Source organism: Rhea americana, unplaced genomic scaffold (genome assembly GCF_003343005.1).
Source record: "Rhea americana isolate MKP2758 unplaced genomic scaffold, rheAme1 scaffold_17, whole genome shotgun sequence".
Taxonomy (NCBI): domain Eukaryota; kingdom Metazoa; phylum Chordata; class Aves; order Rheiformes; family Rheidae; genus Rhea; species Rhea americana.
This window is the reverse complement of record NW_028185816.1, coordinates 8,221,105-8,242,975: the sequence shown is the minus strand read 5'-3', so window position 1 is coordinate 8,242,975 and position 21,871 is coordinate 8,221,105. Positions and strand designations below refer to the sequence as shown.

At 36.7% G+C, this 21,871-nt stretch overlaps 1 protein-coding gene across 3 annotated transcripts; it reads left to right on the top strand.

Moving 5' to 3' along the window:
- The first annotated feature begins 2,734 nt into the window (after nucleotides 1-2,734).
- LOC146598164 (actin, alpha skeletal muscle B-like) lies at nucleotides 2,735-20,836 on the top strand. Of its 3 annotated transcripts, none has more exons than XM_085300934.1 (9): nucleotides 2,735-2,827; nucleotides 5,843-5,989; nucleotides 7,805-7,933; nucleotides 11,935-12,045; nucleotides 14,273-14,357; nucleotides 15,639-15,800; nucleotides 16,379-16,570; nucleotides 17,916-18,097; nucleotides 19,888-20,836. In XM_085300934.1, the coding sequence occupies exons 2-9, from the start codon at nucleotides 5,861-5,863 to the stop codon at nucleotides 20,029-20,031; spliced, it is 1,134 nt and encodes a 377-aa protein (XP_085157060.1). In that variant the 5' UTR covers nucleotides 2,735-2,827; nucleotides 5,843-5,860; the 3' UTR covers nucleotides 20,032-20,836. The 3 variants fall into 3 exon arrangements, with proteins under 3 accessions (XP_085157060.1, XP_085157062.1, XP_085157061.1); XM_085300935.1 differs by lacking the exon at nucleotides 2,735-2,827 and adding an exon at nucleotides 2,912-3,004; XM_085300936.1 differs by lacking the exon at nucleotides 7,805-7,933.
- Nucleotides 20,837-21,871: the final 1,035 nt, after the last annotated feature.

Below are 21,871 nucleotides of genomic sequence, written 5' to 3'. Positions count from 1 at the left end.
AGTGTAAGTTCTTCCAGTTTGTAATGCTGACAAGATGCACAGCTATGTATATCTCAGTGAGGAAAGCCAATGATCAAGCTTCAGTAAAGAAACAAAATTGAGTTGACATGAAGAAATGTGTTATATTCCAAAGCTGTTTAAAGCTGCACTTTCTGCAACTTTTCTTACGATTTTTATTTTATTTATAATAGCCACTTGTACTTTTGGTAGGTTTAGTTGCTGCATATCTTTGTGGAAAACTTGCACATCTGCTCAACACATGAAATTCGAGCTTATAAAGATACAACCTTACATATTGTACATACCTAGGCTTCAAAATACCCCYTTTTTTTTTGTATAAATGAGTACAGAGTACATTTTCAACTCAGAGGTCACAAGATGAGAAGATTTGCCTTCAGTTTCTGTAGAGGCCTAATGGAACATTAGTTCTCTGAAACTGCAGAACTATTTATCTGATTCCAAAAATAGCTTTCTTGTGAATGCTGTGGTGATGGGCAGCTACCGTGACGTTTTTACTCCCTGTACTTATTGAATAACCAATAGTCTTATTCTTTAATCGTAATTTTACTCTTTACCTGTTATCTCTTATAAAGCAGGCCTATTCTGAACAAGGAAGAAGCTTTTTCTCATGGAAATGTAAATTGGCTAGTATTAGCTGGTGCTTTATCTAGGATTTGAACAGTGTTTTAGTGTAACATTCCACACTCTTGTTATTAACAAGGAGTATATTTATTTATTTATTTATATTTATATATGTTGTCCTAATCTATCAAATCAATTTTACTGTTATCTTGACTACAGTCATCTCTGCCTTTTCACATTGCTGCACCAGTAATGTGTTTTTACCACCTTTTTATTGTTTTGGCTTGTAAAATGTATTTATTAGCTCTAGTATATTGTTTGTGCCATAGAAGATTAAGTGAAATTACTTTTAAGTAGCACATGATTTAAATGTTTGGTGTATTGAGCCCATTAAATAGTGGCACAAGTTGTATTTTAATATTTTATTTAACAGAGTTCAGATTAAAGTTTCAGAGAAAGCCAGCAAATAAACTAGCAGAGTCGTATGATAAGCATTTATGTCTACAAAATGTATACATAAATGCTTATCGGATTGGAATGTCACAAAAAAGGAAGAGGAGAAAATACTGTGATTTGTATAAAAAAAAAGAAACAGGTTAGCTTTTCAGATGATCAGTATAAAAAGAATAAAATGTAGTATTTTTGTATTCCTCTAAAGCTCAAAGCCTTGCAAACACTTAAGGGAATGTTGGCCAATAAGTCCTATTTATTACAACTTAGAAGTTAATTAGGGATTCCTTCTCTAACCTTTCTGAATCTTGCACCTTGCTGTGATGTTTTCATGTATGGAACTTCTGGATTTACCTGGGATTATTGATGTAGTTATAACAACAACAAAAAAAAGCTAAAATCTCTGTTTTTTTCAGAATKGAGTGTCAAGCACTCCCTAAATCTTTTCTTTTCTGAGTGAATATGATATTCTCAACATATGTTTCAGTGCAATGAAAGTTAGGTCCTAATGAATAGTGCATGTAGCACCTCATGACAAAAACTTTATTTAGCGTATAACTTTCATGCAGGATTCAGGATTAGACTTGGCCTTTTATATTACATAATAGTGCACATCTTTATCTTTTCTTGATTGTTTGCTGTTACCCTCCTCATTGAAATCCAGTATTCTTGACATACTGTGTTTATTCCAAATTGTTTCACACCGTGTAGAACTTTCAAATGGATGGCACCACACCTGGATTGGTACTGATGGTTCTGATGGCTTAATTGACATCAGCAATGCAATGTGAGGACTATATTYACTGAGTATGGAAATGAAAAGAGTAGCAGTTTGGGGGATGGACAAATATAAGGTTGACTGAACAGATGTTAATGAGGTGAATTATCTGCTTAAGGTCCAAGGTTTCCTGTGTATGAGGTCTTCTGCACAGTTATATGACAGGTGGGAAAGAGGGATTGATTGGTCCTTGGCATTTGCAAAGTTAACATTTACCAAAATCTGCCTCATGTTCTGCATCACTTACTTTTTTCACATGGAATGGGAAAGTACTGTCAGCCTCTGCTAACACTGTAGAGAAGTCCTGTAAGCTTGTTTCTTTGGATGGTTTTTTTTTAGTATTTCTTAGTCTAGTAAAGGTCTSTACTGCTATATAAATCCAATATGTTCCTTTATAATTGATGTCTTTCAGCTGTAAGTAAAATAGTTATTGCTCATCTCTTTTGAATGACTTATTGCTGATTCAGTCCCTGTTTTCAGCTATGGTGTCACCCAAGTATTAAGATAAGTCAGCTATTTTCAGTCTTTGTGCTACACAAACAAATAACATTACAGTTGAAATATGAGTACTGTACATGGTAAGAATTTTCTTTTTGTAATTAGTAACAGCTAATAGATGGCTGTTGACAGAATGATAATGAACTATTCTTAGCTATTTGTGTTACAATGAAGGAGAGTSGTCTCCGGTGACAGGAATGGACCTACAAATCTTTCCATTGTTACTCATCTAGCATGAGGGATTTTTGTCTTCAAGGGAGAAAAAAAAATCCTTTGTCATGAGGCAGAGCAAGTTAGTGAGTGGGAAAGGATCCAGAATTGTTAGAAATTCTGCCCTAATTTATCCAGGCGTTTATACTGTCACTGTGATAAGCACAAGCTGAAAAAAAATGTTTCCAAAAATGGCTTGACACATGTAGATACTCTGTGAACTCCGTTCCAGAAGCTGATATAAATGTAATGGAAGGTGAGATCATTTCATTTACAAAGAGGCTTTTACAAATCATCGCCATTTCCTGGGTAAGTATTACCCTGAGATGTCTTTTGTGTTACAGTTCATTATTTTAATGCTTCACTCTACTCAGAACTTGGTCTGAGATGTAGGGATGTGTACACGTTTTGCTCTTTCTCAATTGTGGGCTTGGATGCTGCTTGCCTCAGCCTTTGAAGTCATTCCAAAGGGACTCCTGATATAAGGTGATTCAGGTTTGTCCTTATTATTGCAATGCAGTGTTGCAGAGCTTTCTCATCACTCAAAAGATTAATCGTGTACAATGGAAGCTTCTTAATCTATCTGAAACCTTGAAGAACTGCTGCATGTAAGCTGAACAGCTAGTTACGAGCAGCAACAGCAAAAAATGTAATGATGGAGCCCAAGGTGCACTTTAATTGAACCAAACATTTGGTTTCCTTGCAGCGTTTTGTACCAGAAGAATACATATATTGTATTAGAATGATGCAGTCTTGAAAATGGATGACCCTGTGAATTTCAGTGCTACCTAGACTTGCTTAAATTTTTAGGGGGGAAGGAGGAATGAGTACCTTCTTGTGGGACAGACTTCTGCAAGACTTAGAGGCTTAAAGTTTCAAATTAGATGCATAATTATATTGGAAATAATTCAGATATCAGTCTTGTGAATGGTAAAACTACATAAATATAATAATTTGGTAAGCAGTAAATATCTGAAAAAAATGTCAAAACAGCTGTTGTATCAAAATGGTGAAGCCTGAAAATTCARCGACTTTAAGATGACTCAGTCTAGGAAAGGTTTGGAGGTTTAGTGTTTTTTCTTTTTCTTTCTTTCTTTTTGAAGTAGCACTCTTAATCAGTTCTTTCACTTTACGATTGTGTAATAACTTGAACAAATTCAGCCTTTGATTTGATTAGTAAGTTTCAGTGTTTTTTCTGGAAACCAGTATTAAATGAAAGTGTAAACGGGACCACTACCAGCACTCAGACGTGCAACTTGTAAAGATCCAACTGGGGTTTCCCTGGGAATTTTGTTTCTTTCAGTACAGCTATACCCTTAGTTTTGCATAAAAATATGTGTGTGTGTGTATAAAATATATCTATGTATAAATATTATTAATACATATATTAAAATATATATAGGAACATTATTTCTTAGCATGAAGGGTGTAACATCTTTGTCCTCAGTTTTCTTTAGAAGCAAGGAGCAATGCTGAGCCATCAGAGCTTTGTGGGAAAGATGGAATTTCTCTGCTTTTGAATTCTAACATCTGATATAATTCTTGCATTTATTTATTTATTTTTAAGAAATTTCTTACAGTTAAGATTTACACTGAGGTAGTGAGAAGCTGGATACAACTCTGGAATGTTGAATAATGCTGGTAAATGACTTACTGCATTCTATCAGCCTTTTCCTTAGGGTTTTAGAAGAAAATAATGAACAGTGCATGGAAATGTTGAATGAATGTTCAGCAATATTTGCTACTAGCACTAATAGTTAAACATCCATTAAAATGGTTTGGTTCACAATTTTAGGTGATAAAGTTATTTTATTATAAGAAAACAAATCTTCCAGTTACAGGCAGATCAACAAGAATTACAATTATTATTCAATCTTGTCATGGTCTTGCTTCATAAAGCACATGGGAAAGGACTGAACACTGGGGCAAGGTATACAGTAACTGCTCAGTTGTCTGTTAGGAGAAAATCTTATTTCTAAATCTTCACAGACTTAAGTATTACTGCCCTGATCCTCTGAAAAAAAATGAGGAAAAAATCGAACTCCCTAAATGGGGCAACATGAGTTGGTTACAGGGAAGACGCTGATGGTGTCTGCCCCTGCTAATGGCCTGCCCCAGTATGTTGCACTCAGTCGGAAAGCTCATGACACAGGAATCTAATTCTTTTTTATATTGTCAGAGATAGAGCTTTTAGGTCCTAAAACCCTTCCTTACTGAGTGAAGTTGCCAGAGGAGGAAAAAGAAAATGTTTCCCTCTTCTTGACAGCCTAAAGAGGCGATCATACAGTCCTAAAAATAAGGAATCTGAAACAGGAGTCGTCATGAAATTCAGGCTCTCCTTCCATGGGAGTTTTGCCACCAATTTCAAGGAGTTCAGGACTAGATCTGATTTGTTGGCCAGCTGCTGAAGTTAAGTTGCTTTTGGTCAGTTGTACCAGCCGCGTCTTGTTCTATTTCCCAGAATAGCCACTTTGATAAGGTATTTACCATTTACAAATATGGAAGGGATCCCATAGTGAGCACTTAACAGAGAAGCTACCATTTAAACACACACAACAAGCACTTCCCTGAAACTCYGTGGACTATTTTTAGTTGTTTGTTAAAGATTGATGACCCTCAAATTTGAAAATGCCATTAGGGAGTAAATGTTTTATTTGAAGGAATGAATATTCAATAATTCTTATTTACTATTTAGTGCTAAAAGACCTCAACAATGAAGCAAGTTCCTCTCCCAGAACTGCTTTCTAGGTAATTTGTTTGGCTGTACTTCAGCTGACTGCRACAAAACTTGAAGAGGATTTAGGAGAAGAGTATATGTGGGGACTTTTTTGTTTAATTATTTCTGGTATAAATTTTTAGTATTCTGCAATACTCGCATTTTATCTGGTAGATGCATGCAATGAATTCACTTTTAACAAACAATCTAGAAATGATTCTGCCTTGGGAAAGATGGAGTTTCACCTACTGAAGTCCGAGTAGAGATGAATGCATATCCTTTAGCTGAATTTGTCCCATGGTGACAAAGCTAGAATATCACAGGCTGCATCAGAGGATATTTCACTTGGGGAATGGAAGCTGAATGTCCTGATTAATTTGCTTCAGTAAGACCTGTTCAAATTGAGATTTATGTGAACACTTAACATGCTTTGCAAGATCTGGGTTGTGGCATAGACTTTTCTGTTTAGGCTTATTATTTTCCCCAAAAACACTTTTTTTTTNTTTTTTTTTTTTTTTTTTTTTTTTAGTAGTTTGCTATCTAAATGACGTAGAGTCCTGTTCCCTTCCATCTGCTCCTCCAACCTCTCTCACATTACTGTTTTGCAGCCAAAGCTGTGAGGCACTATGTGTGATGACGATGAAACCACTGCCCTTGTTTGTGATAATGGTTCTGGGCTTTGCAAAGCTGGGTTTGCAGGAGATGATGCCCCAAGGGCTGTATTTCCATCCATCGTTGGACGTCCTCGACATCAGGTCAGTTGGTACCAAAGTGATAGTGCTGTCTGGTTTTATTTTTAGTACTTAGATACAACAGTGGTAAAGCATCAGTGCTGTCCTCATCCAGGCAAAACCCTCACCAATCTTTATAGGGATCCAGCTAGATAGAAGCTGGAGGGCTGAGCTGCATGTCTTTAATACTATGAGGTAAACTACTCAATCCTTTAGAAAGGATGTTTATCAACTGTATGGTGTTGACCACAGAGGAAGGTGAGCCTGTATTGCTGGTAGGAAGATGTCTTACGGAACAAAAAACCTATCAAAAGAATATTTAAATAAAGAGCAGTTTGGATTGGGATAGTTGCTAGCTTTTTCAAAAACGTTATAGTACGTATATGCAGGTTTCTAATATTGCATGATCCTCCATTGTAAATACTGATCAGTAACTGAAAATCCTAATCTCACAGCAGTTTGTCAACATCATGCAAATTATGCTGATTAGAAAGGGTTTTTTGTTCCTGTTTTGTGCTTAGTTGTAAAAATCTTTGAACATTTGCACTTTGGAGTCCAAGTTCTTTGGCTTGTAGTCCTTCTAATGGCTCTTACTTGTTAGAAAACTATTAATACAAAGGAAAAATAAGATTGGCAGAGCATTGCTAACATGAGCCAATAAGTGAATAATTGTGATAAGCTCCTTTATTGTTCCAGCAGGCACTGACAGGGCCTGTTAAGTTTCCCAAAAAAGGTCTCTAACACATCACTTTATCAACTCAGGACTAGGAAGACTAAATGTACCTTTTCTTGAAATGGAAAAGGATTTTATTGCTTAATTGCTTCTAACAGTTCCATTTTTAAATATAGGATGCAGATTTTCATTTTATTCGTATCTAAGATCTTATTTTTCTGGGCTGTAAAAATCCTTCCTTCAAGTTGCCTGTGTTCTTTTAAGGAGATAAATAGACTTGGTTTGACAGGTGTAAAATACTAAGCATTTTGTGGAAGATAGTTTGAACACCTCTATGAGTTATTGAATGTCAGTTCTTGAAAACATGTCCATTCTTTAACCTCTAAAACTGTGCACTGGATTTTATTAATGATTAGAGCTGGCATGTAATTTTACACAGTTAAACAGTTCAGTGGCTGTATTATTGAATGCATGAAATTAAAATGTATCCATGGAAAAATTAAATATTTCTATGCCAGCTGCTGAATAATTTTGTGCCTAATATGTTGGTAATATTATTTGGGGCAATCATGATAGACTCACTAATGCAAMCAAGACAAATTTAATGAAACTATTTTTAAATAAACTAGTTTTCTTCTAAAAAAAAATTGCTTCTTTTCCACATAAATTAATGGGTCTGGAGTGCTTGTTTGCAAAATACATTTTTTTTTCAACAACAAGTGTTCTTCATTTTGCCTGTGTTGTAGGAGATCTTCTGGCAAGGGGAAATCTCACTGTTCAAAGGAAGTAGTGGAACAGCCAAGACACATTTTGTAGCCAAATACATAAAGTACATTTAGGGAGCACTATAAGTCCTTTGCTTTATTTAGTTGTACAGTGACAAAGGGCTCACCTCTTGTGGAGAAACTATGAGTTAGCTGATGCCTGCCTTGACTGGGCTCCCGCAGGGGCAGTAGTTGCACCTACCTTGCACTTCCTAGAGTATATATAGGGGGAGTTAGTCTGGAGTAGGTGGTTATCAGTAAATTCACGTTTTAGTTTGGTGTATGTTTTTGGCTTTGTGGAAGTTTATTCTGAAATGGCTTTAACAATAGCAGATACAATAGTTCATGTGAAGTATCAACCTATAAAATATAGAGCTAATAGGAGACTATTATACTTTGTAGGGTGTTATGGTTGGAATGGGTCAAAAAGACAGCTATGTAGGGGATGAAGCACAGAGTAAAAGAGGGATCTTAACACTGAAGTATCCCATTGAGCATGGAATCATCACTAACTGGGATGACATGGAAAAGGTAGGTGTTTATTTTTAATGTAATTTTATTAAAGCATCATCTTAGATAAGACATACAATTTGCTATTAACCTTCCTGCAGATCAAAGGAGAAATCCCTGAAGCGTTTGTAATTGCAGAACAGGTACAGTATGCTATTACAGAGGTCCAGGTGTTGATCAGGTCTTAACATTCCACAGTTGTTATTTTTCTCGGAAAAAGTATAAATGTGCTTATTACTTATCAGATTTGGCAATCTGTTATAAAAACACAGTATTAATTTATGCTTTTATACATACTGTATTCAGTCTTGAAGTTCCAGCTGAGGTAGAACAATAAGTGGCTAAAGTAAAAAATACAGGAAAAAAATTAATCCRAGCTGAACTGGAAAAATATTAAAGATATGTTACTTAGGTCAGGAACAAAAGCCTTGAGGATGAGGGATGATTTTTGCCTCCTTACTTCTTGCCTACACAAGTGAGGTCGTAGGTGATGCCCACATTTTGTGCTTCTACGTGACGTTCTCTTGGCGTCAGTTAAAGACGAAAAGACAGAGTTTGGCTTCTTCTCCCCATACTAATTCTTTGAGAGTCTGGAATAGGATTTTTCCCCAAAGCATGTTTTTCTGTTGGCAGTTCCAGTTATCGTTTAATGTCCTGATGGTGACAAGGCTTATTTATTCCCCATCAAACATGTTTTTTTTTGGCATTCTGCCAGCATGGTGACCTCTTTGTGAAATGTCCATTTAAGGGTGTCCCAGACCAGGCACAGGCAGCGAGGTGTGTCCTAACAGACCCCAGAGAGACAAAAGCCCTAACAACACTGTAACACTACAAAATATCTCTGATGTCCCATATTTCCTGATCTTTGGAGCAAGCATCTGASTCTGTATGTGGAAATATTGTATGTCATCTTTAGAAACAAATTTGCAATTCAGTCCTTTGTCATCTCCAAGTAGAAGGGTATGGGAAGAAAATTTCATAAGCAAATACTTCTAGTATTGCCTTCTATTTATGTGGAAAATACCACCGAAAGGAAGACACAGGACCCCTGCTGTTTTGTGTTCATGCTTGCTGACGTGAAGTKCATACAACTATAAACCATACATTTAAAAATCACATAAATTAGTTACTACATCATGTTCATGAACTGAAATTGATTATTATAGTGTCCCAGATGAACAGAGTAAAATTAATACAGAAGCGATGGAAGTTCCTCAGTTTTGTTTGGAAATAAATTGCCCACTTACTCCTCTAGGTGGAAGCATAGCATTTGCATTTCATTATTTCACTGCTTCCTGGGAGGACGCCTGAGTCTGTTCTGTGGAGTAGAAAGTCTACCACGTGCCATATTACTCTTCCTGATAATTTATTCTGTTATCTGCATTCAGCAAGAATGTATATTTTCTTAACAAAAAAAGGATTGGGGGAAGCAGTAGGACACTGTTTTCTGTTTTTCCTTCAGTGATTGATCTCCGCATCTAAATATGTACCAAATATAGCACATAACTGTGTGTCTCTCTCTGGGCAATGCTTAATACTAGAGCAGACTATCTAAAATCTAGGCAGGAGAAGGTATCAGAGAGGTTAAAAAAGTGGCATGTGCGTTTTGGCATTGAGGTGGCCTTACGGCTAGATTGATCGTTTTCAGGCACAGAGTCTCCAAGAGTGTTCAGAGGGGGAAATTTCAGGCAGTGTTGTATGTAATTCAGTAATAATTATCAGATATTATATGGGTTCTTATAGGTTACTCTTTGTCAGTCTGGCACTGAAATGGGTAAAAGAACTACCTGTGAAAATGGGTCTTCAGGCAAAACTCACTTTGTTCTGACATTTAGCTTGCAAAATGCAGTAGTTATCAAAGATGCCTCAAAAGTGAATTGTGCTTAGACTACTTGCTGAGACTAGGAGGAGAGTGGGATGGAAAGTGAAGACAATTTTTAAGTAAATAAGCAATGAGCAAGAAACAGGGAACAAAAGGAAGCACTGTGAGAGAAAGATAGTAGAAAAGAGGCAAAAGTAGAACAGCTTTGCTAACTTTTGCAATTTTTTTGCAAATATGGAAAAAATGTTTTTTTATGAGCTTCCCTGATTCATTCAGTCACATAATTACACGAAAATCTCAACTTCCACTGAAGTTCTATAAAACACACACACACACACACACACACACACACGAAGTTCTGAAATTCAATTCTTAAAGTTTTGAAGCTAAGGGAATATCTTTTATGTACATAAATATATTTTTCCATAATTTTAAACCAGCTTCATGATTGTGACCTGAACCATGAATTTCTTTTGAAGGCTTGCAAATAACAGTATTGAAAACTCCATGGTATGGAAGAAACGAGTTACTGGGCAATGTGCCCAAAACGAGACAAAAACATAGTAGTGCAGTGCCCAACCATCTCCATATTACAAAAGAGGGGGTCGCCGAAAGTTTAGACGTGAATAAGTATGAGTGTGTGAATATGGGTGCATGAGTGTGAGAGAAAGCGAGCGAGGATGCTGCGGGGTGCGTAGACGTTCCTGTGAATCCCAAGTAGAATGTGTGGGCAATGAAACGAAGCATTATTCTTCTCATGTGCTTCAGTTCACAATATTCAAATTTGGACTGCTCTCTTTTCCAGTAGATAATAGTGCAGGGCACTGTACATCACTATTAATTTGTTCACAGCAACTGAACTGATAATGTATGGGAGGGAAAGCATTAGAACAGAACATTTTCTGCCTCTGATGACTACATAAATGTTTAAAGCAAGTGTTGGAATAATCCTTCCTTGGTAATTTCTCTGTGCTGTTGTACCTGCGGCTTAAATTTAATTCTTATGACCTATAAAAAACAGCACTTTTCTTTGGCGTGGGGAATATAAGTTGTCATTAGATCGGATCTAATAGTCTGTATAGTGCCTAATCGTGCCTGATACTGAGAAACATCTGCAAAATRATAAAAGTTTTGACAGGGTCCTGCTTTACTGGTATTGGATTGTTCCTCACTGCACAAATCTTCAGTAATTTCTAATTATGTGAGCAGAAAGGTTTCCTTCTATCCTTTAGTCACTTCTTTCCTATCTGAAATTGTGGACTTTTTCTTCACCTTACATCTAACATACATTTTCCTTTTTTAAAATTTTGCATTGTTACCTTCTGTTTTACAGAACTTATCCCTGCYTTTTGTTTTAAATCTTCAAATAGGAGATGGCCTCTATCCCAAATCCYAGTTCTGGAAACATCTAATTTTTAGGGAATTGAGAGGGATTTGCRTTTTTACGGCTGATAATTTTCATAACCAATAATTCCAGCTCTGGATGGCTGTAGACTTTTGAGAYGGTAGGCTTTAGTTTAGATAAGATCTTTTTTTCACTTAAGTTCATTTTTGGAATATAATAATGTCTCAAGGATATTTATTAAATAAGTTACCCATTAAAATATCCTATGTCAGGTGAACAATAAAAGCCAGTGATGTTTGATCCAGGTAGCACCTTCCACCATGAAAAATACTATAGTACTTTATAGGCTGTGGCTAATACATTTAGTCTAAAAAGAGAATTTTATTCAAGATTTACTGAATGAAATACTCTGAGGCAAAGAGGCCCTTTCACTTCTGTAGAAATTATTAGTTATATAAAGACCATCTTAGTAGAGGCTTACAATTCATTGTCCCTCATTGGAGGGACTCCATTGTGTAGGTTATATTCTGTTATTACATCCAATAATAACTCTTTTTTCTTTTCTTTTTTTTTTTTCCAAAATAGAGCAGAATTTGTCTGGTTCACTCTTCCATGCTTTTTCTCTATTTTAGTGTGTTTTTATGTAACTAGTAACATGTTTACATGTGTRTATATACACATATGTTTATATGCTACATACAATTGTGTATATGTGTTATACAATTATAAAATCATATAAAATTTACTGAGACTGTATCTGGGAAGCTTTGTGAAGCTGAAAAGCTTTCTGTGTAATTCTGTCATGTGGACAGATTCTTTTGCAGAACATTTTTCTAAACTGACCTTTCATTTTAGATTTGGCATCATTCTTTCTATAATGAACTTCGTGTTGCACCGGAAGAACACCCAGTCCTGCTGACTGAGGCTCCCTTGAATCCTAAGGCCAACCGTGAAAAAATGACGCAGGTAAATTGTCTGTTACCATGTGGGAACGTTTTGCTGTGGATCACTTTTGCACAGAAGCATCCAAAATATCGATAGTCCTGGACTGGATGTTCAACTTTCTTCTTAATCTGGAAAATAATTTCTTAAAGTTCGTATCAGGGTGCAGTGGTTAAGCCATGATGAGAGAGCTGATGTTTCTGCTGCTCATGCAATATCAGTTCTCTGGACGGCCGTAAAATGTTTTCTCTCTTAAAAGCTTTAAGTAAGTTCAGAAGAGTGTGTGTGGTTCTTAATTCACTATGGGGGAAAGTGTGGAAAGTGGCTGAATCACACTGGTGTGAGTTTAGATCAACGACACTTGTTATGTGCCTATCTCAGGCTACAGAGGATGCTCATTTGTAATAGCCCAGCTCATGCTGTAGCAACTCCTGCTTTCTATCCTGAAGACTGTAGCTTTACACACTTTTGCATCCAACAGAATGCCAGCTATTAGATCAAGAGTGGATTTTTTTGAAGATTTGAATAAAGACATTTTTAAAGCCCATCATATACAGATGTACAGATGTTGTAGAACTCGAACTGAAGCATCTCCTTGGGAATCAGGGAGAAAGTGCTCAAAAAAATGGAGTCTTTGTACACACTTGGGGAAATGGATTGATCTAAAAGCATTCGATCTTAAATGATGCTTTGCTAAACATTTCTGCCTGTGACACGTCTAGTCTCTGATTTAGCAAATTAATTTCAGAACCGAAAGTAGACACCAGAGGCTTATATTATTATATTAGAGCAACTTTCTTTCAAAAGTCCATATTATAACTTTAACTGGTGATGTAATGACCAGTAAATGTGATTTAAATACAGAYAGAGATTTAAAATCACTAGGGAGAATTGAATGTGGCTCTGCACTTTCCATGTGCATACTTTTGGCATATATCTAATACAAAGATTATACATCAATTTAGCAACAGTGTAAATAAAGTAATTAAGCTGTGAGGTTAAGCTGGGAAATAATACAACTGGGAAATGATAAACAAGATCAAAAATTAAGAAAACTCTACTTTGTAACAAGCAGGAAATGTGGTTTATGCAGTAGACATGTCTGTGACTGTTTCTTTGTCATTATATTGTTGTAATGATAAATCCTATTTTCAAGATTTTTTAAAAAGACTTACTTTTATCACTTAATAAGTTTATCACTTATTACATTAAATTCATTACATAAACTATAAAATATCAATAATTAATATATTCTTTTAATGAAAGCATACAAAAACATACATCACTGGTAAAGATAACACTTATGTAATCCGTAAGTCTGAGCTTAACTCACTGACTTTGGTCACTCTACTTACAGACTTTTGAAAGGTGCAGTGGTGATATGTTGTCATAGCAGTTCTGCTAGTTATGGGGTAACACTGCTAGAGGGTAGATAGCATTTATTCAAGGAAGGGTAGGGCACATGCTGCTCTCTCCGGAGTGTGTTAATTCACTGCATGCCCTTAATGGTTTTACTTAGGAGAGCTCCAGCGAAAGTCCAGTTGAAAATGAATGTTATTCCACCAACTCAGATGAAATTGCAATGGATTGATGCAGAAGATGGGAAGTACTGGGGCTTTTTAGAGCAGAGAAGACRGTGGAAAACATGTTAAGATTGCCATAAAGAGAGAAGAAATTAAGTTACTACATTTTGTGGGGGACCAAAAGAATTCTGAYGGGTTTAAGCTACAGCAAGCGAGGTTTTAGCCAGAAACCAAGACCCCCCCCTCCCCCCAATACTATGGATAGTGTATCATTAGAGTTGTTTGCTGGAGGAATCTGGGAATACTCCAGTGGTGGAATTTTTGAGACAGAGCAAAAACTTTCAGGAGTGGCTGATTCTTCCTTGAGACAGGAAGAGATCAGACTGTTTCTCAYGGTTTCCAGCTGCATATTCAATAGATCTTTAATATTTCAAACTGCTGCATTGTTGTAATCCTGCCATCAAAGTAGAAAAGTTATCCCAAGGAGAAGTGTCATCTTCAATTAATATTATCAGTAAAAACCTGACCTAGTGGTCTGAGGTTAATGGAAAGACATCCACTGAGTTAAGTGATTTTTATTAAATCCTGATGAAAACAGTGCACTCCTCACGGAAGAACCACAGGTCAGGTCAAGAGAGTACTCAGGACTGGTAACTGTATGGCAGAATTACCACCTCTTCTTAACGCTTAACTGTAGATCCTGAAGATACCCAAACTCTTAATTACAGATTATGTTTGAGACATTCAACGTGCCAGCCATGTATGTAGCAATTCAGGCAGTGCTGTCTCTGTATGCCTCTGGAAGAACTACTGGTGAGTCTTTCTGGAAGTTGCATTGTCCACGTGTCTTTCGTGTGTGCGTGTGTGTGTGCGTGTGTGCGTGTGTATGTGTGTGCGTGCGTACGTGCCTGTGTGCTGACTAGGGTGCACCAGCTACGTGTTCGGAAGAACCGATCGCTCTGGAAGCCGAGTGTTTCCCACTATGCTGCACAAGTACCTCTCGGCTATTTGCAGCTTCATAGCAGTTACGGATAGAGATCTTACGTCTTTCTACTCCAAAAGCTCAGGGCACTACTACTTAACTGTATGAACATTTCTGTTGTGAATATAAAGTGTGTGCGTGTGTGTGTGTACTGATGAAAGATGATACAGTTTAATACTGCTCTTAATTGCCCAGCATAGAAGGAAACTGTATCTTAACTGATTATTTCAAGCCCACAGTTCCTTCTTACTCACTTCAGACGTATCTTTATTGTTAAGCTCCGTTCCCAATCACTGGAAAATACCCCTTTAAAAGGTAAATGAAAATACTTAGTTTAAGCGTTGAATTTCAATTGCCTAACGATGTTGGCTGTTAAGTGATCATTAGAATTAGCATGGAGATCTTTTCTCATTGCCATTTAGAAATTTAGAATCTGATCAAGCATTAAGACCATAAATTACTTCCTAGCAACCCTTGGGTCTTGATATACTTTGAAAAAAAAAATTAAAATACCATGCAGCCAGATGCCACAATCTAATTTTGTGACAAAAGATCACTGAATTACAGGAATTAAGAACTGTCATAAATTGTTTAATGTTTAAAATTCAACTGTTTGTATGCATTTTTGATATCAGAAACTTTTATTCATTTTGAGTGGAAAACATATACTTCACTTCCTACCCAAATATATAAGTAGCATCGCTGTGCACTGATAAACCATTGTTGTATTTTCCCTAATGGGGTGGTTTATTTTAAAAGTATACAGATTTTTATACACAATTTTTATATTATGTGTATAAAATGCAAGGGATCTTCTGAAATGAAATACTATGTATACATATAAGATCGTTATTGTTAGCATCTGTTCAGCAAGAACAATACAATCAAATTGCTGAATGTTTCATGTTTTTTCCCCCCAAAGCAATTGTCACTTAATTTATGCTAACAATTTCATCTCACAGACACAGATCTCTAGTTATAAAAATGATAGAAGGAATTGTCATGAGAGCATCTTTTTTTGTTTATATGTTTCAGTTTAGAATATGGAGAATATAGAGATTTTATATTAGTGGAAAATAGTCAGCTTCTTTATTTTCTTTTTTTCTTTTCAGGAATAGTTTTGGATTCTGGGGATGGTGTCACACACAATGTGCCTATCTATGAGGGTTATGCCTTGCCTCACGCCATTATGAGACTGGATCTTGCAGGCAGAGACCTGACTGATTATCTCATGAAAATCCTTACAGAGAGAGGCTACTCTTTTGTCACCACTGGTAATAAGTTGTGTTTTGTATGCACTTTGCATGCRCTTGCTCTGTTAGTTGTCCTGTTATGCTGGAAGCATGTACCTGGTAAGATGTAGCAAAATCCTTGTCAGCAGATAGCCCGGAGAAAAACAGTTCATGTTAGCTAGTGGGATTCTCCTGGCTAAGACATTCATAAAATATGTTGTGCATCAAGGATGAGGCTGCTACCTTACCAGGAAATCTTGCATCGTCAAGAAATTTAACTAATGGTTGCATTTGATCATAACTATTTCACACACAAAGGAGCAAAGTTGGTAGTTAGTGATGAATGAACCTGTGGAGATTTGATAAAAGTTTTGTGGCATAAACGTGACTTAATCTCTACAATGATCTGTAGTACAGTAGTATGTATTTTTTTTTTTTTGCAGCTGAGAGACATTTTGTAATGGAAAGAGAAAGTATTTTAGTTGAGACAACAGAGAGGTCAGTGTCAGAATCTAACAGACCACGTAGCCTTCGTGCACGGGCAGAAGCATGTATGAGAAGGTTGGTGTATCCTAGGTGTCATACTATATGTTGATAAAACTTGTTGTCTGTATCTGCAGCGGAACGGGAGATTGTGAGGGATATAAAGGAGAAGCTTTGTTATGTGGCTTTGGATTTTGAAAATGAAATGGCAACTGCTGCTTCCTCTTCCTCTCTTGAAAAGAGCTATGAGCTTCCTGATGGACAAGTCATCACCATTGGAAATGAACGATTCCGGTGCCCAGAAACACTCTTCCAGCCATCCTTTATAGGTGGGGCAGACCTTTTATTTCTAAGGGCTTGACAGGATATGAAAAGAATACTTTGTTAAAATATTAGAGAAGTCTTCAGCTGTAGGGGCTTAGAAACATGCAGCTTCTATTGGCTTAATCAGATTAGTTCTTTAGAAACTATAAATGCAGCTGCTGGACAAAGATGCCTGTCAGTTTAGAAATATCAAAATTCTAAAACAGTTTCAACTTCTATAAACGCAAAGGAGTTTTTAAGATAGTGTTTAGAGCACTCTCAGAAGATTGTGCTTTTTGTATTGACTGGCTGATTTATAGCTGCACAGTGCTGCTTATGTTGGTTATGTATCTAGACACTGCTTCTGTATATCAATTTATTATGTTAATATGTAACTTAAATATACAAAATCAGATCGTGTATTTTTTTCTTCAGTTTTATCTATAATGTCAAAATTCCCATCTTATTCAGTGGGTAACTGACATTTTATGTGCAAATCATGCTGCCCTCAAGCATTTCCTACTTCCTTCAGCCATGAGGACTGAGAAAAACAGCTACAGGTGGTTCAGCACCATTTCCATTAAACTAGATGGCACATCCAGCTCTGTTTGTATGTAGCATTAGTATGGTTCAAGTTCTATATCTGAACGTCAGTCAGAGTGAGATTTATGGAAATTCTCCTTAATAGATGAAGGAATTTGGCTACCAGATGTGTTTCAGGAATCAGGGTTGAGCCTAAACAATGATCAGTAGCAGAAACATGGCTCTAGAAACCAGGATTTTCTGGAGCACATCTTGGATCACGTCTTTGTCAAAATGAGTGTGTTAAGTTAAGCTATAAAAATAGTTGTTAACGTTCAAATTTTACTTCCAGTCCTTTATCTTTTCTGGTCCTCTTCTTTAGTGAAAAATGCTACTATAAGTTATCCTGACTGTACTGAAATTTTAGTTAAGCTGACACATCAAAATTAAAGTAGCCCACTGGAATATTCTAGCTAACAGCGTGATAGAAGGTTACAAGAATGACAAACAATTGCAAGAACATCTCATTTCTTTTTTACCTGTTGAAGTAAATAATTCAGTAATAAAACATGCTGGAGATCTTTCTTCTTCTCAAGTATATTTTGCTTGTATAATTTAATCTTGTCCTGTGCTAAGATGAACATGGGGAGTATGTTCTGTCTGTTTCTCCTTCTTCTCCCAAGTATCTTGTAGCTTTTTTCTTGGATTTTATTAAGGGAGACAGGTGAGAAAATGAGCTTGGACTAATGAATCTTCCTGTCATTTTAACGATGATAAAAAGAAGGGGATGTAGAGAAGCAGGTTCCTTGCTATTCAGAAACAACATGTTGAAAACTTATTTCCATACAGGGATGGAATCTGCAGGTGTCCATGAAACCACTTATAACAGCATTATGAAATGTGATATTGACATCCGTAAGGATCTTTATGCTAATAATGTTCTCTCTGGTGGAACCACAATGTATCCTGGTATTGGTGACCGTATGCAGAAAGAGATTACAGCGTTGGCTCCAAGTACTATGAAGATTAAGGTAATACTTATATTAACACTTGCACATACTCTTCTTTTGTTGGAAAGTTGGATCTTACAAACAAATCTAAAAATATCCATAAGGGAACATCCAAAACTTGCTTAAGAAGCCCTGAAGTTAGCAGAGCTAGGCCCCAGACAAGTTGCTTCATACCTTTTTTCCTCTTACTAGCCAAAGCAGATTGAAAGAGTCATTTGAGAGCTACTAGAGTAAAGAGGGTTGCTGAAAGAATGGGAGTTGGTGAGGTCATTTAAAGGAAATTTGAAACAACAGTTGAAGAGTTTTGTAAGATTCCAATGAGATAGGGATAAGAGGGAGAAAAGAATTGAGACCAMAGGAAAAACAAAAGAGGTAGGGAAAAAAGTAGAGAGGACGGAGCTGTAAATACCAAAGGGGGCCAGAAATAACTTCAGAAGCTACTGGGACTTTAACCCTTAACTATAAAGTCATTAGTGAAGAAGGTGAAAGAAGTTTCAGTGGAGTAGATTGTATACAAGCTACAGGAGAAGACTTCTTTACTAATAAATTCAAAAACCCAGCAGCATGCAAGAGAGACACCTTGTTAACTATTTGAAAGGACCCTTCCAGCTTGGACACAATACAACGTATAGCTTAGAGTACACTAGGCTGCACTTAGAGTGCTCTTGCATGCTCATCTAGAAGCAGCCTCTCTGTATGCTATTGTTTTCCAACTGCACAATTGCTTTGCTTCATTAATGAGTAGAAGTTATGGTATATGGAGAAAAGGACAGGATTTAGTGGTCCTTTATTATCATCTTTCTTTGTGTAATGACACAGACCAATGCAGATATATCAGACTGGAGTGCAGAATTGTTATTTCAGCGATTGGCCTCAGAATTTATTATTATGGGTATATTTGCAGTCTCTTTTTGTTGGTTCTTGAACATTTTGGAATGGGCAAAATATGGAGGATTTTGAATGACATTAACATGATTTAGTTTCCAACATTATATGTGATTGTTTCATCTGTACTTAGCTGCATATGTACTRATGTTAAATAGCTCTGGAGTCTTAATGTAAAATTGCCTGCATTTTGGACCTGTCAAGTAGGTGTCCATGCTGCAGGACTAAGTCAGGTCTGTGCTGACTGACTTGGAGGAAGGATTTGTTGTGGACACTGCAGTGCTATTGTCAGTTGAGGCAATGKTACTCTCTCATGTTATTTGACTACCCAAAGTGAAATCCAGAGCCTCTTTTTATCGGGTAACAGACTGCCTTGTAAACAGGCATGACATCAAGTGGTGGGAATGGAAACAGGAACACACAGAAGCAATGGTATGTCTAATGTTTCTTAACAAGCCGGTGGCTAAGCTGAGAACAGGCTGCAGATCTTTTAGCCCTACATCTAGTGCTTAGTTTACTAGGTTGAGTTGCATCTCAACTGTTTTCAACTTCTTTTTTTTTTAATTAAAAAAAAAATCCTTGAAAAAATCTCCAGACCATTTTGTTCAATGTTGTCCCACTAGTCTGTATTTGTGACCAATTAAGGTAATCTTTTATTTTTCTTTCTTATATATTTAGTTTTGGTATCAAATTTATGGGCCATCTTCATATTTGTCTGCTTTCAGTAACACAGCAGCTCTGTTGACTTGAGGTGAAGACAGAAAATATGGCTGCCTTTTCCATTTTAGGTGCTCTAATTCAGCTTTAATGCAGTGGATTTGCACTGGTGTAATGAGAGGACTTTTACCTAGTTATTTCATCCAAAGAGATGTTACTGCATTATCTACTTGTCACTTTGTTTACAACAGATTGCACTTCTTTTCTAGATGATTGCACCGCCAGAACGTAAATACTCTGTCTGGATTGGGGGTTCAATATTGGCTTCTCTATCCACCTTTCAGCAAATGTGGATCAGTAAAGATGAATATGAGGAAGCGGGTCCCTCCATTGTCCATCGCAAGTGCTTTTGAATGCTTCCTTCATTTATTGTCGGTGCTAAGCGTGCCATTTCTCTACACATCATCTGCCCTCATTCAGCTCTGAGGGAACTACATGGATTTACTATCTCCTACCTGCTATAAAATGCACTACGTGGGTGTCATGCTAATTACTATATTACTTCTAATTTTTAATGCTAAAGTGGGACTAACATTTCTTGAGGGGCTTCCAAGATTAATAACAATAGTTATGCATTTATGTAGCACTTAACTTCTTCAGCCTCACTCTGCCAAGAATTTTTAAGCATCGCACTGCCATTCAGGAGTTAGCACGCAGTACTGCTGTACGGTAGTCTCCACTAATTGATGGCAAATCTGAAGCCTGCACATAACAGGCAATTCTTTCAAGCCCAAACGATACGCAACATCTTGGTACCGTGTGTTTATTTTCTGCAGTTAAGCGGTACACAGGATTTTACTAAGGGGATGGGTACCAATACGTATGTGTTCTTTCAGTACAAGTTGCGTGAATTTCTTTCACTTGTATCCTATAATTGTTCGGCAGGAGACCTCTGTCTCCCTGTGACCACCATTCCCCACCAGTGAAGAGTTTCAGCAAACTACAGTACTTTTTTGTGCTTACATGTAACGGGTTAATTGTTGCATTATTGTTCTTCATCTCCCTTCTTTCCTATGCGGTTAAGTGATGTTTCATTTACTTGCTTTTGTGATCTCTGTGCCACGCTAAGCTAATGGTTACTGAGTAAATCATCTTTTAAATATGTTATCAAAATATTCTGGGCTTAATGGATCAATAAAAGTGTAATTATCCATGTAAGGCTGATGTGGCTTACATTAATTTCATACTGCTATACTATCTGTTAAACATAGAAATTAGTCATTATTGTTGTAATTTTATTCTGAAAACTTTCAGTCCCCTGAGCATTCTAAATAAGCAACTTTTAAATGAAAACAGAATTGTTTCACAGCTTCTGTAAAACTTGTCTCTGCTTGTATGAGAAAATTTCATAATGTTCTGTGTGAGGACGAGAGCCAGCTATAAAGGTCATATGTTTCAAATATCAGGCAAGTTCATTCTATGTGATTCTGCAAGCCGTAGATTCTGAATTGATGCTGATGTAAGGCTTAATGTATGTTTCATAATTTAAATTAAACCTGTCAAGTTCTTACACTATGGAGTAGCAGATAAGGTACATGCTTCTATATAAATGAATATTTGTGAGGCTTAAGCACATAGTGACTATCCTAAAATACCATAATGTGCTCAGCTGAGACTGGAGTGAAATCCAGGATTGTTGACTCCTAGACAACTGTGCTATTAACCGGATAATGTATGCACTACCCTCCTTCCCTTCTCTCCCTCCCCTAGTCTTTCGCTCTTTACTGTGTTTTGTATTGATGCCTCCTAAATCTGCCATATGTGGCCTTGAAATAACTATTGCCAGAGAAGATACCCTTTTCCAAAGATGAGGAAATGATACTACTTGGATTTGCAGACTTCTGTTTCTCCTGGCATGGATTAAACTTGGAGGAAAAGTGCATTTTTATTTGCTTTCAGAGAAGTAAGTTTTTTCTTTTTGTATTTTTTAGGGGGTTTAGAATACTCGTTTAAAGGCTACAGCATTCCAAAAACATTGAAGAATCTAAGGCTGATGCAAATAGTTTCTGGTATCCTTAGAGACAGTGTAATGGACAGTGTCCAAGTGCTGCTGTTAAGGGCAATGATCAACTTAGCTCAAATCAACTGATGTTATTGTGAGCAGTAGCCCATCTGTTCTTTAGCTAATACTCCGACGCTGCCAGCTTGTTCCCCTGTTAACCTAGGATAGAGTGTGTGTTTGTTTTTTCCTCA

Bases quoted from the DNA above. Each gene is read 5' to 3' on its own strand.
- LOC146598164 (XM_085300934.1), top strand. From the start codon at position 5,861: ATGTGTGATGACGATGAAACCACTGCCCTTGTTTGTGATAATGGTTCT. The intron at 12,046-14,272 runs GTAAATTGTCTG...TCTTAATTACAG, and splicing joins ACCGTGAAAAAATGACGCAG to ATTATGTTTGAGACATTCAA. The intron at 14,358-15,638 runs GTGAGTCTTTCT...TTTTCTTTTCAG, and splicing joins TGCCTCTGGAAGAACTACTG to GAATAGTTTTGGATTCTGGG.